The 16,269-nt window shown below is 43.6% G+C and overlaps 1 protein-coding gene across 1 annotated transcript in view; it reads right to left on the bottom strand.

The window, feature by feature from the left end:
• Positions 1 to 16,269, bottom strand: part of LOC107293279 (dedicator of cytokinesis protein 7) — a 113,979-nt gene that overhangs the window by 27,398 nt on the left and 70,312 nt on the right. The window contains exons 27-38 of the mRNA XM_029285356.1: positions 14,361 to 14,512; positions 13,340 to 13,522; positions 12,337 to 12,463; positions 11,807 to 11,891; positions 10,601 to 10,697; positions 10,101 to 10,110; positions 9,432 to 9,556; positions 5,546 to 5,698; positions 5,033 to 5,191; positions 3,357 to 3,457; positions 2,338 to 2,530; positions 780 to 923 (exon numbers count right to left, since the gene is read on the bottom strand). Coding sequence (XP_029141189.1) covers positions 780 to 923; positions 2,338 to 2,530; positions 3,357 to 3,457; positions 5,033 to 5,191; positions 5,546 to 5,698; positions 9,432 to 9,556; positions 10,101 to 10,110; positions 10,601 to 10,697; positions 11,807 to 11,891; positions 12,337 to 12,463; positions 13,340 to 13,522; positions 14,361 to 14,512 — 1,529 coding nt within the window. The remainder of the gene's footprint in view (positions 1 to 779; positions 924 to 2,337; positions 2,531 to 3,356; positions 3,458 to 5,032; positions 5,192 to 5,545; positions 5,699 to 9,431; positions 9,557 to 10,100; positions 10,111 to 10,600; positions 10,698 to 11,806; positions 11,892 to 12,336; positions 12,464 to 13,339; positions 13,523 to 14,360; positions 14,513 to 16,269) is intronic.

The raw sequence follows: 16,269 nt of genomic DNA, 5'->3' as shown, positions 1-16,269 counted from the left end.
GGTCAGAGGCCGCAAAGGCACGACTCGGTCCAATGCAGCGGCGGCAGTTGTCTCCCAAGCCGCCGCCTGGTTTTCCGCCGAGTCGTGGACCAGATCCTCCGGATATGGCCCAAGCTCCGTCAGGAACCTTTCAGGGTCCATCAGTCGCCTGGGACGGAACCATCTAGGCGGTTCCGTCTCCCTGCGGCGGGGGGGGGGGGCGGTCCGGAAGTCCATCCTTAGGAGCGGTCCGGAAGTCCATCCTAGAGACTCTCTTGTATAGGAATCTAGGGCTATCATAGACCCTTCAAGAACTGAAATCAACAACTAGCAGGAAAACATGTCAGCCTTTTGATGAGCTCAGATGCCAGGAGTCTTTTCCTAGGAAAACAGCTCTAACCACAATGTTCTGCTACATGCTGTCTATAATATTGATCGCTCCTGGGTTCTATCCCTGATCTGGTATGGTTCAGGTTTACGTGATGAGTGCTTTGTATGTGTTATGCTAATATATACAAGAACTGCTTATATGGAAGGGCAGAAAGTATGCCATTCTCTGGCCATTTGAACTCCTTCAGACATCATTCTAAATGATTAGCAATCAAAATGGCTCAATTTGAACATCTGAAACCATGACATGATTTTTCCCCCAGTGTGTAAGAAGCCAAGCTGTTTCCTTATCTATTCTCCCACTAGCAAATCAGCCAGGTATCATCAAGGCAATATAGATTGCTTTTGTATGTTGGAAATAAGTGCATTATTCATGCAAGCCCCAGTCATGCCACATTTGAAGTTCTTACCAAAGTAAATGAAGAAGCTGCTTGCTCAAGCAAGCCTACCAGTCCCTGTTCTGTGAAGTATTTTCCAGAGCAGATGCCCTCTTCATCTGGGGACAAGATGTCATCTGAAACAGCAGACTCTTCTAGCACATTGAAAGATATGTTCTTGGAAATAGAGATAAATTATTGAGTGACTGAGTCAGAGAGAAACAGAACTTGGAATACTACGTCCAATTTTGGTCAACATGATACAAAAAAAGATGTTGAAACTTTAGAAAGAGTGCACAGAAGAGCAACAAAGATGATTAGGGTGCTGGAGGCTAAAACAAACTGTATGAGGAACAATTGTAGGAACTGGACATGTCTAGTCTAATGAAGAGAAAGACAAGGAATAACATGATAGCAGTCTTCCAATATCTGAGGGGCTGTCACAGAGAAGAGGGGAGTCAATCTATTCTACAAAACACCTGAGAGAAGGACAAGAAGCAATAGATGAAAAACTATCCAGAAGAGAAGCAACCTAGAACTATGGCAAAATTTCCTGACAGTGAGAACAATTAATCACTGGAACTGCTAGCCTCCAGAATTTGTGTGTGCTTCATCTGTAAGGAGCTCAGCTAACCATCCAAGAAAGCAGAACTCTTGAAACAGGCATTGTCTCAAAAGGAAACTTTTATTAGGGGTTAGTGACAGTAGGGAAGTCAAGGCGAGCTCTGGGGAAAATCCCGCTAAAACGGTATAGTTAAACCAGCAGTATTCCTCCTCCCACCAGAGTTGTAATGTCCATTTGAAATCCAGCCAATCCACAGGTGGCACGATGTGCAAGTAACTGGCACAGTTGGCGCACATCTCAAGGTCTTCTCCAGTTTCGTTTCTCTGTAACCGTCTCCCTGATAAGGGAGACACATTCCTTTCTCAAATGGATAGAGGCGGGAGAGGAAAGGTAGAAAGCGAAAGCTATCCCAAGTGAAAGCAAATTCCCCCCTCCCCCCAACAGAATGGCAGGCCCCGAAACAAGAGCACATATCCAAGGAAAACAATAAGTATTTGGGGATCTGACACCATCACTGAACATTTTAAAGAAGAGATTGGACAGCTGTTTCTCTGGAATGGTATGGTCCCTTCCAACTCTGTTATTTTGTATTCTCTTCTTTTACTGTCTCGTTCTCCCAAAACCACTCAGATGGAGAGGAATAACTCAATCTAGAATTGAGGTGGGCAACTTGGTCTTCTCAAGATATCTTGGCTGAAACTCCCATAATTCTTAGCCACTGACCTTGGCTCATAAACTGAATTCCAAAACATCTTTAGGGAATCAGATTAAAGTCCTCTGAGCTACAACTTCCTTGAAACACAGAGACTTTATTAGGTCTCTGTTTCTGTTTCTATTGAGAAAACCTGGAAAGTGAGCTTGGTTCTGGTTTCTGGTTCTCTTGAGAAAACTTGGAAGGACCTAAAATGTTTTCTTTCAACAGCATATATAAAAGTACAGAGTAAATGGGTAGAGGTGTTGCACTACTCTGACATAGTGGTTCAGCCCTTTTACAGCAAATGCTGTGCTCTTGCCTTCTTCTCTTACCTGGAAAGTGACACAACCCACTGGTAAATAGCGGCAGTCTTCCAACATACTCAGATATTCAGCTACCAGTGCAGCAGAATGCACCAAACACTGTGCTGCCTCTGCATGGTTTCCACGTTCGGAATGCTTTGCCGCCATGTTCTGCAGCCATGTCAGCCTCAGATCAGGTGACGCCTGGTATCCTTTGGCTATCCTGAGAAGCAAATTATGGTCAGGGACAAAAGTCTTTTCTGCATGTCTACTACGCCTTTCTCCCCCTCTTACAGTATGTAAGGTGGAGTTTTTGTGATGAATATCTACAGGGTGATCTCTAATGACATTGCTATGTTTCTTAGTTTCATTTTGTACCTTTTCTACCTTTTAAAAGCAGACACATTCAGTGTTTTAAATGGAAGACAAGTGCCTTTCTGCTTATATTGGTTAACAGTTTTTCCCAACTGTTTGCCCGTCTTCGGTTGTAATTCCCCATCAGCAGAAACAATGGGAGCTCTAGCCCCAAACCTCTAAGTGGAGTTGCAGCCTAGTAATTCATGTAGGATGAAAATGAGAAAAGATATGTCCAACTCCTTCTAATTATTTTCTCCTTTGATATTCCTTAACAGCTGTGCACTCCTTTTTTTCCAGGCTCAAAATGTCTGATGCCTTTACAGTAGTTATGAAAACCCAAGCCTCCCTCTTCCTTTCTATAATTACCCTTTATTGGCTTTGACAGAGGCTGATCTCAATAAAACCAGTACTGAGCAACATTTCTTTTATTTTTTACTAAGTAAGCTATTTTTGGTGAAAGCTCATAGTGGCCGCCAATATCCAACTAATGAACTTAATGCCAAATGTCATTTCTGAATATTCCCTAAAAGGACTATGAAATAAGACAAAGAAATCAGGATAGCTGCATCTGGAACTGCTTCCTTTTTCTTGACTCTCTGGGAAATATCCAGCAAAGAATTAAGGCTGTGAAAATAAACTATTCTGGAGTATTCCTATTGCTTCCACTACTGAGGCACTGACAGCGACCTTACCTATACATAAGGTCTATAAGCATCTCTGGATCCTCCTGATGCTCTTTCATCTTTACTGTATCTGTCAGGATCATGTGCAGGTTAAAGACAAGATCTTGTACCTGAACAGGAAAAGGAGAAAGCAATTTCTATATGAGCGATAATGAAAAACTATTTGTAAAAATCCATGTAAACATGATAGATATTAGCTTGAAGATGCCTGCAAGGTAACCATTTTTTTTTATTTATTTAGTCACGGAAATCTTACTGTTATCATGCAAAATGTTTTTATTTCATGTCTGGAATAAACAGAAACACTTATCTCCATTGTAATAGTACTAAATGATTTTTAAGTCAAGCTCTTCCTTTTGGCAAACATATTACTACTCTGTACACCAATCAAAAAAATTGGCCATTACGTAGTCTTGAAGAAAACCTTTTATTTATATGAACAATTTTTATAAATTGCTGTAATTGTGAGGATTTTGTTCAGGTACCTATTCCTTCCTTCAATTTCTCCTCAGATCACCTTTCCTATCTGTATTTTATCTATATTAGATGTGCCCACTAAATACTGCCTTCCTCTTTGCTCACAGTCTCGTTCTCTATTTCCTCATTAAAACTAACATTTCAGTAGCTATCTTTCCTTCACATAATTTTTCCCAAGTACTGTCTTTGGGCTTCCTTCACTTAAAGCTACTGTCAGGTCTGCCAGGCTTGGCTTGGTGCCTCATAGGCATCCTGCCATGAAAGACTAGAAGTGGGGAGGAGAGAAGGATAGATGGCAGTAAAGTGTGCGTACGTGATGGGAAATAGGGAGGGGGGAATGACAGGTGATAAGGACTAGAGAAGCTTGCAACCAGTTTGTACCAGCATCCAAGGCCAGGCATCCTGAGAAAGAACGTGGATTACCCCAAAACCTCTCAGCATACTCAAAACACTTCGGCAAGTTCCAACTGGCTGAAGATGGACTGGTTACGGAGGAAAGGGCTGGGATGAGAGAAAACCTTTCTGTATCTTTTGAGCACGGGAAACCCAGAGCTCGCCTGACTTTACTGCAGCCATCATCTTCTTAGTAAAAGAACCTTTTGCTTCAATCAAATGGGCTCAAGGGTCTTTCTTTCCTAAGGGATCAGATTGGGGTATGTCTGACAATTTATTTAGTTACAAATGTCTATGTAAAGCTGGAGGAGCTGGAGGAAGAACCGATAGCAGGCAAGCTGGACCGAGAAGAATGGGGGAGTTTTGGCAACCTCAAAGCATGAGAAGCCCTGGCTCAGGTGGCACCCCCTGCTGACTAGCCAACTCCAGCCACAGTGAGCCATGGGGCAACGGTGGCAGCAGCAGGCCCCATGAATGTCGGCAGGGTGACTTTGGGCCACTCACTCTCTCACAGCCCAACTCACCCCACAGGATTGTTGTTGTGGGGAAAATAGGAGGAGAAAGGGGCATTAGTTATATCTGCTGCCTTGAGATATTTATAAAAAATAAGAAAGAAAGAAAGAAAGAAAGAAAGAAAGAAAGAAAGAAAGAAAGAAAGAAAGAAAGAAAGAAAGAAAGAAGGCAAATGCAATGTTTAAGTTCTTTGAGTCTTAAAGAAAAAGCTAACATTTCTAGCTGGGTAAGGGCAAACCAAGGCAAGGCCCAAGTCTTGCCCCAAATCTTTTGCTGGCAATTTACGGGACTGCATGAAATACCTGCTCAGCAAAAGTTGTCTCTCGCAATTCTGGGTCTTCTTCAGCATAGGTAAGGATGGTTTTCAGTGAGCGCCTCAAGTGCTCCTCATTGAAGTTCTGAGATGTTCCCACAAGTGAGGAGAGGGACATGGTGACCTGCATCTTCACTCGGGCAAAGTTCTTTACAAGAAAGTTTCAAAAAGGGTGCTAGAAAGGTATTTCTCTTTAGTGTTAACAAAATTTCAGACATACATAGAAAAGAAAATCCCTGTTTTCTTCATCATATTAGCTCCTTCAGCTGACCAACACAAAGCAAAAAACCTCTAGGGCAAATGCCCAAAAGTGCTAAGCGCTTTGCAAACAAGCACAATGGAAATGAAGATGGCTCATTGCATTTTGAAAAGGTGACATTTTCAGTTTCTATAAGGCTTTGGGTTACCATATATGTTTTATATATATATTTCTCCCTTCCATGGGGGAACTGACCTACCCCTTAAATCTCCCCCACACACCCCTTTTTACACTAGCACTTACATTGCCAATCTCAAAGTTCTGTCTCATGAGAAGGTAAAGTGAAGTGCTTGCATGGGTGCGAATGATGGCTTCTCTGCTACTACAGTGGCGTAGGAGACGCAGGCACAGATCAGCACACAGTTCAGTGTCTTCCTCAAAAAGCATTTCAGGGAACTGTAAGAATGGGATTCAAGTTATCTGATTTGACAATGACAAAAAATGTTTTTCTAATTTGTTATTTAACAGATATGGAAGACCACCAATTCAATAAGACTCTGGGCAACATACAGCATTAAAACATAATAAAAATAATAAAATAATAAGAAACTCCAACTAACATATCTGAAAAGATAATCCTTTAAATAAATGAAATCCTATAAGGATTCAAGGCTTGAGGCAACAAACAGGTTTTCAGGGACTTTTTGAACATAAATCAGGGTAGAAGTTATACAAATCTCTAGAGCAGTGTTTCCCAATCTTAGCTATTTTGAGATGTGTGAACTTCAACTCCCAGAATTGAAGACCTGAAGCCTATACATCTTAAAATGGCTAAGGTGGGAAATGTTATTCTAGAACAGCGGTTCTCAACCTGTGGGTCGCGACCCTTTTTGGGGTCGCACGAGCCTTTCACAGGGGTCGCCTAAGACCATCTGAAAACACATATTTCCGATGGTCTTAGGCAGGGCTTGTCAACCGCCTTCTCTCCCTCCCCCCCTCTGCTCCACCTCACTTGTTTGTGGAAAATATGCTGTTTGGCGGCAGTCTGCACGAACTCTACCAAATGTGCCCTGCAGGGGGCGCATGAAGAGCGCAGGCGCAGAGCAAGGCCCTGCCCTCCCCAGAGACTCATTGTGCAGCAACCGGATTGACTTCTTCTCCTGCACGCAGGTCAGCGAAGGGGAGGCTGCTGCAGCACCCAACTCCTGCGCCCGTCAGCTGGCGACCCCTGAACTTGCCCTTGTCAGCCGGTCTCCTTTGCCACCCTGCCCGTCCTCGACTCCTCCTCCGCCTGTTCATGTCGAGCCTGCTGGGGCTTGACAGGGAGAGAGGGAGGGAAGGAGGAAGGGACTCCTCCTCCTCTCCTAAGCTTCAAAGCACGATCGGCTTCCCAAGGGCGCCACAATCCTCACGAAAGCGGGGGGGTGAGAAGCAAAGGGGCGAGGAAGCTCACGGCGGGCTCAAAGGAGCACCTGTCAGCGTTGGTGACGAGAAATTCCCCACAAACCCAGGGAAGGGGTGCAGAAAAGGAGCCCCCTTTGGGAGGAAACCGCCACCTTCTCCTTGGCTTTGCGCTCTTCTGTTCCTCGGCAGCCGGGCTGCCAAGCCTTTGCTGGCTGGAACTTCCTTTCCTTACCTCCCTCTTGGTCTCTTCCTCCTTCCCTCCCTCTCCCATTGTCCCTCCCTTCCTTCCCTTCGCCTCCCTCTTTGTCCCTCCTTCCCTCCCTCTTTCCCCTTGTCCCTTTCATCCTTCCTTCCTTCCCTCTTGTCCAGGATCGGGGCGAGCCTCTACAGCTGATCCGCGCTTCTGCAGAGCAGCCCAGAAGCGCAAATCAGCTTGTTCGAGCTTTGCTAGAAAACACGCTGCTTGCTAATTTAGCAGAAGCACGAATCAGCTGTAGCCCGGCACTGATCCTGGAGCTTCTGCTAACTTAGCAAGCGGCATGTCTTCTGGCAAAGCTGAGCAAGTGAGCTGGGCGGAGCTCTCCTCTGTCTCTGCCTGTGCACCGGCAGCTTTGCCAGCAGCAAAGCCCCCAGCCACGCTGGCAGCCTATCCCCCTCCCCTTGTCCCTTCCTGGTCACGGAGGGGGGGAGGAAGGAAGGGACGAAGAGAGAGGGAAGGAAGGAAGGAACAATGCTAGAAAACATGCCGCTTGCTAATTTAGAGGAAGCGCGAATCAGCTGTAGCCCGGTGCTGATCCTGGAGCTTCTCCTAACTTAGCAAGCGGCATGTCTTCTGGCGAAGCTGAGCAAGTGAGCTGGGCGGAGCTCTCCTCTGTCTCTGCCTATGAACCGGCAGGTTTGCCGGCAGCAAAGCCCCCAGCCACGCTGGCAGCCTATCCCCCTCTCCTTGTCCCTTCCTGGACATGGAGGGGGGGAGGAAGGAAGGGACGAAGAAGGAGGGAAGTAAGGGACAATGAGAGAGGGAAGGAAGGAAGGAACAATGCTAGAAAACATGCTGCTTGCTAATTTAGCAGAAGCGCGAATCAGAGGGAAGGAAGGCAGGCACCCACTCCAGTCCCATCCCAGAGATCCACAGATTTCTCCCCACAGGCACTCTGCAACCTGAGTGATCAGCTGGCCACGCCCCCTGGCCATTGATCACATGACCCTGGGACACTGTGAACGTCATAAGTATGAATCAGTTGTCAAGCATCCGAATGTGAAAAATGATCATAATTCGCTTTTTCAGTGCTGTTGTAACTTCAGTCACTAAGCAAATTGTTGTAAGTCGAGGATTACCTATACTTTCCCATTTTTTCCTCTTTTTTTNCCACTTTTAGGATATGGCAACATCCGAGTACCACCAGTCGCCTAGCAAGGTGTCAAAAACTTGATGACCCAAAAAAATGAAAAAAGTGATAAAGTACAGGTAGTCCTCGACTTACAACAGTTCACTTAGTGACTCTTAGAAGTTACAATGGCACTGAAAAAAGTGCCCCCCAAGCCACAGCCGAGCAAGACACCTGCCTTCCCCCCGGCAGTGCTCTTCCTCCTGTCCGACGTTTTCATTGTTGTGAGCATTTCTGTTGAGGATTGGCAGCGGAGGTGGGGTGGGGGGTATTTGGTTTTTATTTCCCCCGTCTGCTGGGTGGTTGCAGCAGGTTTTGGTCACTTCACATGACCCTGGGACACTGACCGTCATAAATATGAATCAGTTGCCAAGCATCTGAATATAAATCACAAGACCCTGGAGATGCTGCAACATTCCAGCTGATCGGCGCTTCTTCTGGGCTCAGCAGAAGCACCAGGATCAGCGCCGAGCTCCAGATGGAGCCTGGCACTGATTCTGACACTTCCACTGACAGCCCCGAAGAAGCGCCGATCAGCTGGAAAGCGGCACTGATCCTGGCGCTTCCGCTGAGCCCTGGCAGCCCTGCAGCTCCAGCCATCTCTCGCTCAGGCTTGTGCAGTGCTGCCATCGGTTCAGCTCATTCCCCTCCCCCACTACCACTTTTCTAGGATGGTCGTGTACCACCTGCAAGGTGCCAGTATACCACAGGTGGTACCCGTACCACTGGTTGAAAAGCCCTGCCCTAGCAGATCATGATCTGTGCAAAAGTTGCAGATTGACTGGAAGAAAGGACATCTTTGTCCTTCTGTCCTGGCCACTTTTTATAGAGGCACGATTGAGAGTGTCTTAACAAACTGCATCACTGTTTGGTTTGGTGGTAGCAGTGCCTCAGATAGAAGGTCCATACAGAGAGTGGTGAGGACAGCTGAGATTATAGGAAGCCCGCTTCCCATTATTCAGGACACTGCTTATAATGCTACGTACTTAGAGCTCAAAGCATTGTTAGAGACCCCACACACCCACTTCATGGTCTGTTTCTGTTGCTCCCCTCTGGGAGGAGGTTTCAAAGTATTTCTAGCAAGACTACCAGATTCTGTGACAGCTTCATTCCCTATGTCATTCATCTGGTAAGCTCACAAGACTCGTTTTTCTCGCCATATACATCCAAACTAGACTGTGTTGTTTCTCTGGGCCATATAACTGTGTGTATGTGGGTATATGCATAATTTATTTTATTTTATTTATTTCTTTGTCATGTTTATGAAGTGTATATTGGAGGTGGCTACGAAATCTCATTTTAATATATGCTGATTAGTGTACATTTAAAGTGACAGTGAAGCTATTATTCTATTCTAACTGAATTTCGGCAACACTTTCCTTACCAAGCAGACTCACCTTGCTCACTAGTGCTCTCTGGGTGGCAAAGCAGTGTTGCAAGAAGGCAGCACTAGGTGTACAGCCCATGCTGTGAAGAAGCACCCTCAGCACCCCACCCAGGACACTCTCCTTGGTTTCAGACACTGTCTGCAAGGGAGGGGAAGGAAGAAAAAAAATGAATTCATTAGATAGCACTGCAGAATGAAGAAAGCTATATAGAAGCAAAGAAGGAGGATTTCATGCTGTTACACATACTTATTACAATGTAGGAGTAGAACAAAGAACAAAAATGACAGCTGCATAAGTAAATGAGATTCCCAATGTGTTCCAAGGAAACATTTTATCACAAGAAATATAATATTTCTTAAATTTAAAATAAAGCTATTTCCTACCTTATTGTCAGCAGATTCCTTATGTGAAGTAGATGATAAATAAAACTACTTGGCACAATGTTTGAGTTGCACTATATTTCCTTTGATACAGAATTTCCTTGAAATGCAATGCAGACCAATTAAATCCCTTCTAAATTGAGGGATCCCTTTATACTGTTTATGTCTAGGATTTTTACATCAAGATACAAACTCAGCTTGCAGGCAAAGACACTAACAGAGACTTCAGTGTGGCTAGTAATATGAGGGCTTGGAAGAACCTATTTAGTACTACTGGATCTGGTTTTTCATTTAAGACAGATTGCTGTCTTAAGTAAGTACTAGTACTTCAGTTACTGTCACTAGTAAAACCTAGAGAAGCTCCTCTATGTCATAGATATGTTTTGCTTCTTAAGGTCTATGGCCCAACTTGGTTTCTACATGTCACCCATTCATCCTTTATTTTCAGGCCTTACCCAGCATATTAATTTGATTTTGCTCAACAATGTGGTTCTGAGAACCATCATGACTAGGAATAACCAAGTTATTATAGACATAGGAATTGTAATAAATGTAGTGTGTTTTGGTTTATGTTATCCACATATTTTGGGAAACTCTGCCTGACTCTCTCTCTGACCTATCCCATTTTCATGAGCTAAACTCATCAGATACATTTTGGGAAGCAGAATCCTTTCTCTTTAAGACCAGTTCTGAATGCTCCACAACAGAGATAGTGGAAACCCTCACATGTAGAGGACAAGACAGATTTACTGAAACTCAAGCTTTATCATAATGAGTAATAGCAAGGCTAGATCTTACTTGCACAATAATTTCCAGGGTATCCAGGACCACCATGTTGGCCTCTGTAGCCAGGTTTCCATCTACCAAAGCATCATGTTCTATCTCTTCCTTTGATCTATGCAAGTGATAAAGAAAGTGAACATTAGATTAATATCTAGTCATGCAAAATGTCCCAAGTTTGCAAAGTTATTTAGTTGTTTTCTGATCACTGAGCCACCCCATTTGCCTTCAGAGCCAAAGGGCAGAATGATCTTTTCTAAAAGGGAGTCTCCCACAAGACATGTCCTGTGAAAGTAACTGGCTGCCCCAAAACTGTTGGCTTATCCTTCCCCAAGAAAAATGACCAAATGGCAATAAAATTAGGCTGTTGAGTTAATGGAAGGCCATGGACAGAGAAGCAGAAGTAAAAAAAAACCTTGAATACTGTTTGCTGGGACATGACTTGTATGTGTGACTGTAGAATAGGACCATAGTTTTCCAGTCTTGGCTGGAAACTTCCCAAATGCATCTATCTGATGGTAGTGTATGGAATGCTGGATAATACAGAATGATATCAGGTAGCTTATGATACAGAATGCTGGACTCAATAGGCCCATGGCCTGGTCCAGCACGGCTTTTCTTATGATTTACACATTTAGGTGCAGTGAAAGGTTACTATTGTACTACTGAACCAATTTATAGTATTATTGTACTATGAATTAATTCATTTTGGGAAAGGTAAAATTTGGAGTACAAGGGAAGAGTTCAAGAAGTAAAGGCTGCATTACTGCCGTTTGGGTCTGAAGGAAACCTCTCACAGAAAGAGCTGAAGCTAAGACTAGGATCCCTATCTCCCAATTTCTGAACTGACTTGAGAAGTGCATTATTTAATTTTTTTGTGTTACTTCCAGAGGCTTTCACTTATACAGCTGCTAGAATAAGAAAAGCCCAATGAAGTGGCTTTGAAAACTAACATGCAATCATCAAATAATTTTTTTTTTCTTTTTGGAAGAAATGTGTACATGTAACTAATAAATGAAAAGGAGAAAAAACCCCCAGCTTTTCCAAAGTACATGTGGCCACTCAATGTGTATCACACTGACTACTCAGGAGCATAATGTGCAGATCATCATCATCATCATCAACAACAACATTCTAGCCATTGTCTATCCACTGCAGGCTGAAGGCCTCTTCCGCATATTTCCAATCAATGTGCAGATATGCCAGAACTGCCCACAAACGCACTTGTCCACCTTGTCCGAATTCTGTCTCCAGTGAGCAATATTCTTCCTCCAGCGAACATTTTCTTGGTTTCCAAAAGGATTGCGCTCTGCTGAGAAAAGGGGGAAAGAGTCTGGCTTTCACCACTGCATAAATACAAAATGTGTTTTGAGGGGAAAGTGCTTAAATGACCAGCTTCTTCCTCTCTGCAACAGGATGGGAGACCCATCTGGGTTCTTGATTTTACTTCAAACAGAACTTCCTTACTACAAATCGGATTTTATCATGGTGCAATACTGAAAAATCAGGATGTCTTTTATTATGCATCCATTTCCATAGAAGTTTCTTTCTTAATTCTTTCCATTTGAACCGATCTGAAAACTAAAGAAAATCAAATCCAATATGTTTATTTTCATCAAAAATTTTACTACCACTGACTAAATTTGCAGTAAATATGGCCTAGAAATGCTGGTCCAGCTTGTGGGGAGAGGGAACTGGGGAAGCAAACTTGTGCTGGTGCCTTCCATTGTTCCATGCTCTTTGACTAGTCTCACCTCGGCTGCGTCGAACCATTTCTTGACGTGCCCCAATAGTGCCTAAGATGGCTTCCTCCAGTCGCGCCTTCATGTCCAGAGATTTTTTGAAGGTCAGGCTATTGATGCGTTCAAAGGCCTTTTTGCCCTATGGGATGGCACCAGTCCTCATTAAAAAAGGAGATACTTGACTTCAAGAACAAGATCTGCCAATCAATTGCCCACAGTTCTTCAGAAATAGGAAAAACAGTTTCCCATAGAACAAAGTAATCAAAGGCTTATTCAGAAGGAGTTCAGCAGTGAGCATCATGATTTGTTGACTCCACCAAAGAAACTCTAGAAAGTTGTCACATCTCAGCTTCACTAAGCTCATTTCAAAATCCCATCAATAACTCCACATTCCCTTCCCATTTCTACTCACTGCCATTAACAATCTATTTTTTTAAAAAAATCAAGAGATCTCTCAATATTTTATGGTTATGCTAATAAGATGAGGGCTAAATTATAGTATTTTTAAGTCACTGGGTCTATTTTTTCCTGCATTTGTCTTCCCATCCAGTTTCCACACAGAAGATTCTAAAACGAAATGTCCTGACTTTGGGAAGATACAACGTTAGTTTTTCCTGTCCCTAAACAACCTGTTCTGCTGAGACTTTACTAAAGCATAGCACAAGAATAATTATCTTTTTTAATTCAGTTTTGCTATCCTGCTATCTGACTTAGGTGAATTAATTATTTTGATATTCATTCAACTACTTCACAAGTTAAATTATAGTAATGTTTTGCTTAAAAATTCAATACATTATTATACTTTTCAGCTTTTCCTAAGCATCATGTTGCTTTTAGACAAAGATTTCTTATACTCAGGTTAGGAGCTTGTGACAAAAATGCATGTGAATTATATTTTTGGCTTTCATACCAACTTCTAAGAAAATAGTATTTGAGCCAAAGAATTCTTGTTTTTATCTCAATCTTTAAAGGAGAGGAAGAGAATCAAAATATCATAATTTCAGATTCTTCTAACCTTGTATTCAAAGCAGGAGACACAGAGGTAGAGTAAGTCAAGTAGACGGTTCACATGGAAAGCAGAGAGGTCAACCAGCCAATGATGTAGCACAGCATCATCAGCATTCTTCAGTACCCAGAGAAGACACACCAGCAGATTACGACTTGCCTCAGCAGACAACATGCTGTACTGGCGGGCAGGCTGCAGACAAACAACAGTCATGCAGAACAGTTCATAAACAAACTCTAAATAGGTTTTACACTGGGCATGATAGGAGTTCTTTGAGTTAGTCTACTCTAATTGGAAGAAGTGTTATCATCCAAAGGAGGGGGAAAAGAGTTGTATCTGCAGGCAAGGGTTATAACTTGGTGGTCAAGCAGGTGCTTTACATGAAGATGGCTCCAGTTCAATTCCTGGCATCTCCAGTTAGAACAGAAAACTGGCTGGAACCTGAAACACACTGCCAGTCACAACTAAAAAGAATAGACTAACTTGCTTGAACTAACGTGCTACGTGGCAGCTTTGTATTTCTTCTACAGTTTTTAGATGCCATCCAGAATAAATGACCTGTACTGTCTTTGTGGGTGGGGGGCTTATAATGCTTTTATCAAGCTTGGTTCAAGTTTGCTCAAGATACTGTTTTAATCGAAGGTAATATGCACAGTAGATGTATTCGAAGTGGCCACTCCACAGCTTGCCATTTGACAGCCTTTTATTTTGGGATGTCCCACAATATTCAGCATGGGCACTTTGTGATTGTGATTGTGAGAGGGCTACTAAGAGGGCATGTTCCTATCCATCTGCTGGATTTTCTCCTGAGACCTGTGGATATAAGAAGAGTCCCTATGTGGCTGGATTAAAGGCCCTGGGAGAGATACAGATCCAAGATATACACGGTCTCATCTCTGAGAGAGAATTTCCTCAAAGCTGGAAATTGTGAAGCTTCAAACCCAGAGTGTGATGTGTAGGAATTCCCCACCCTTTTAAACCTGGATTCTGTTCTACTGTATGTTCCCATTTCCAATCAATGGACACTTACCACTGTTGGCATTTGGAAGACCATAGACCGATGAGAATAAGGCAAAGGAGAACCCGCAATGGCCATGGCAACAGACTGGCTAATGGTGCTACCATCTCCATCTCCATCCTCAACCATCATAGAAGCTAGTCGCCCTCTCTGGATGTGGTTCTCTGTAAAATAGAGTTGACTAGTGTTTGAGTGATAGAGATGATAGGGATCTGCCCTCTGCAGAGTAGGGGCAGGGCTCCAGCTGATCGGCGCTTCTTCTGGAGCCTGGCGCTGATCCGGGCGCTTCCGCTGAGCCCTGAAGCCCCGATCAGCTGGAAAGCGGGCTGATCCTGGCACTTCTGCTGAGTCCTGACAGCACCGAGGAAGCACCGATCAGCTGGAAAGTGGTGCTGATCCTGGCGCTTCCGCTGAGCCCTGACAGCCCTGCAACACCAGCCGTCTCTCGCTCAGGCTTGTGCGGTTCTACCGCCAGTTCAGCTCATTCCCCTCCCCTGCTACCACTACTCTAGGATGGTCACGTGCCACCTGCCAGGTGCCAATGTACCACTGGGGATACGTGTACCACCAGTTGAAAAGCCCTGCTTTAAAGCTCTAATATTCTTTGGCTTCCTTTCCCAATTTTCCTTCCTTTGTAATATTCTTGTTTGCTATTTCACTAGCCTCTCATTCCATCTCTCAGTGGTCATTCCTTCAATAATACTGGCTTTAATTCTCCTTAAACTATTGTTTTCTTCACAAAAAATCTGCGTAGGATGCTGTTATTAATCTCCAGTTCAATTGTGTTCTGAGGTAACTCAAACTTTAATAGGTTTTATAATCAAAACTTGATCGCTGCTTTTAAAAAAGCCAAGCTGTTTTATTAGCTCAATAGATTTTATAGTTGTTTTGTGCCACCAACAGGGGTTTCTGTTACCATCAGTGACAAAACATGATTTAGTGATAGCAGAAATTACAAATATATGCATTAATTAAGAAAAAAAAGTCAGTGGTTCCGGTGACGTCGTTGGTTGTAGACCTTGGGATACGAACTCTACGTGCCCAGGGTCCGAATTTCTTTCGCTGACGGGCCCATTAGGGCTGAATGCCACCCTGGAGGGGTGGCCACCGAGAGGTGAACTTTTTGAGGAAAGGGAGCCGGCGGTAGCTGGCTCTCCGAACTCAAAATAACCTCTGGAACCGGCGAGAGAAAGGCGGAGAGCTTTGCTCTGCCGCCATCTTCAGCGGATCATCGGAGACAGAAGACAGCTGTTTCAAGAAACAAGCCACCGATCTGGGTGAGAGGATATTAGTCTTTGCTGTAAAGTGGACCCTTGAGAAAATTGCCTGCCTTTAAAGTTAAGCTGCAAATCTAAAGGGAGGAGGAGGAGGGGATTTTTGCCTTCCCCCGAAAAGCGGCGGTTTACGCGTTTTAAAACTTTTGAAAATTTTTTGAACTTTAATTAAATAGAATGAATCAGCTTGTTTTATCATAAGAGTGAAAAGAAGATTTATTATTATTCTATTTGGGAGAAGCCACCTCTATAGTTTTTTTTAGAATTTTTTAGAACTTTAGTTTTGTATACAGTATTTATTGTTGGAACTTTCTCTTTTCCTTTTGCTTTCTCCCTATCTAAACCAGCGGTTCTCAACCTGTGGGTCGCGACCCCATTTGGGGTCGAACGACCATTTCACGGGGGTCGCCAAACAACGCAGTCCGCCATTTTTCCCCCGCCATTTTTCCCCCCTTTTCCTTAGCTGTGCTACTCCCTCTTATTCTATTGGCTTTTGAAAGCCAATAGAATAGACTCTATTCAAGAGACTCTATTCTATTGGCGTTCGAAAGCCAATAGAATCTATTGGCTTTTGAAAGCCAATAGAATAGACTCTCTTTAAAAGAGTCTAATTCTATTGGCTTTCAAAAGCCAATAGGAATTGTCCA

Source organism: Protobothrops mucrosquamatus, unplaced genomic scaffold (assembly GCF_001527695.2).
Source record: "Protobothrops mucrosquamatus isolate PMUCROS unplaced genomic scaffold, P.Mucros_1.0 scaffold1563, whole genome shotgun sequence".
Classification (NCBI taxonomy): Eukaryota; Metazoa; Chordata; class Lepidosauria; order Squamata; family Viperidae; genus Protobothrops; species Protobothrops mucrosquamatus.
This window is presented reverse-complemented; position numbering and strand designations above follow the sequence as displayed.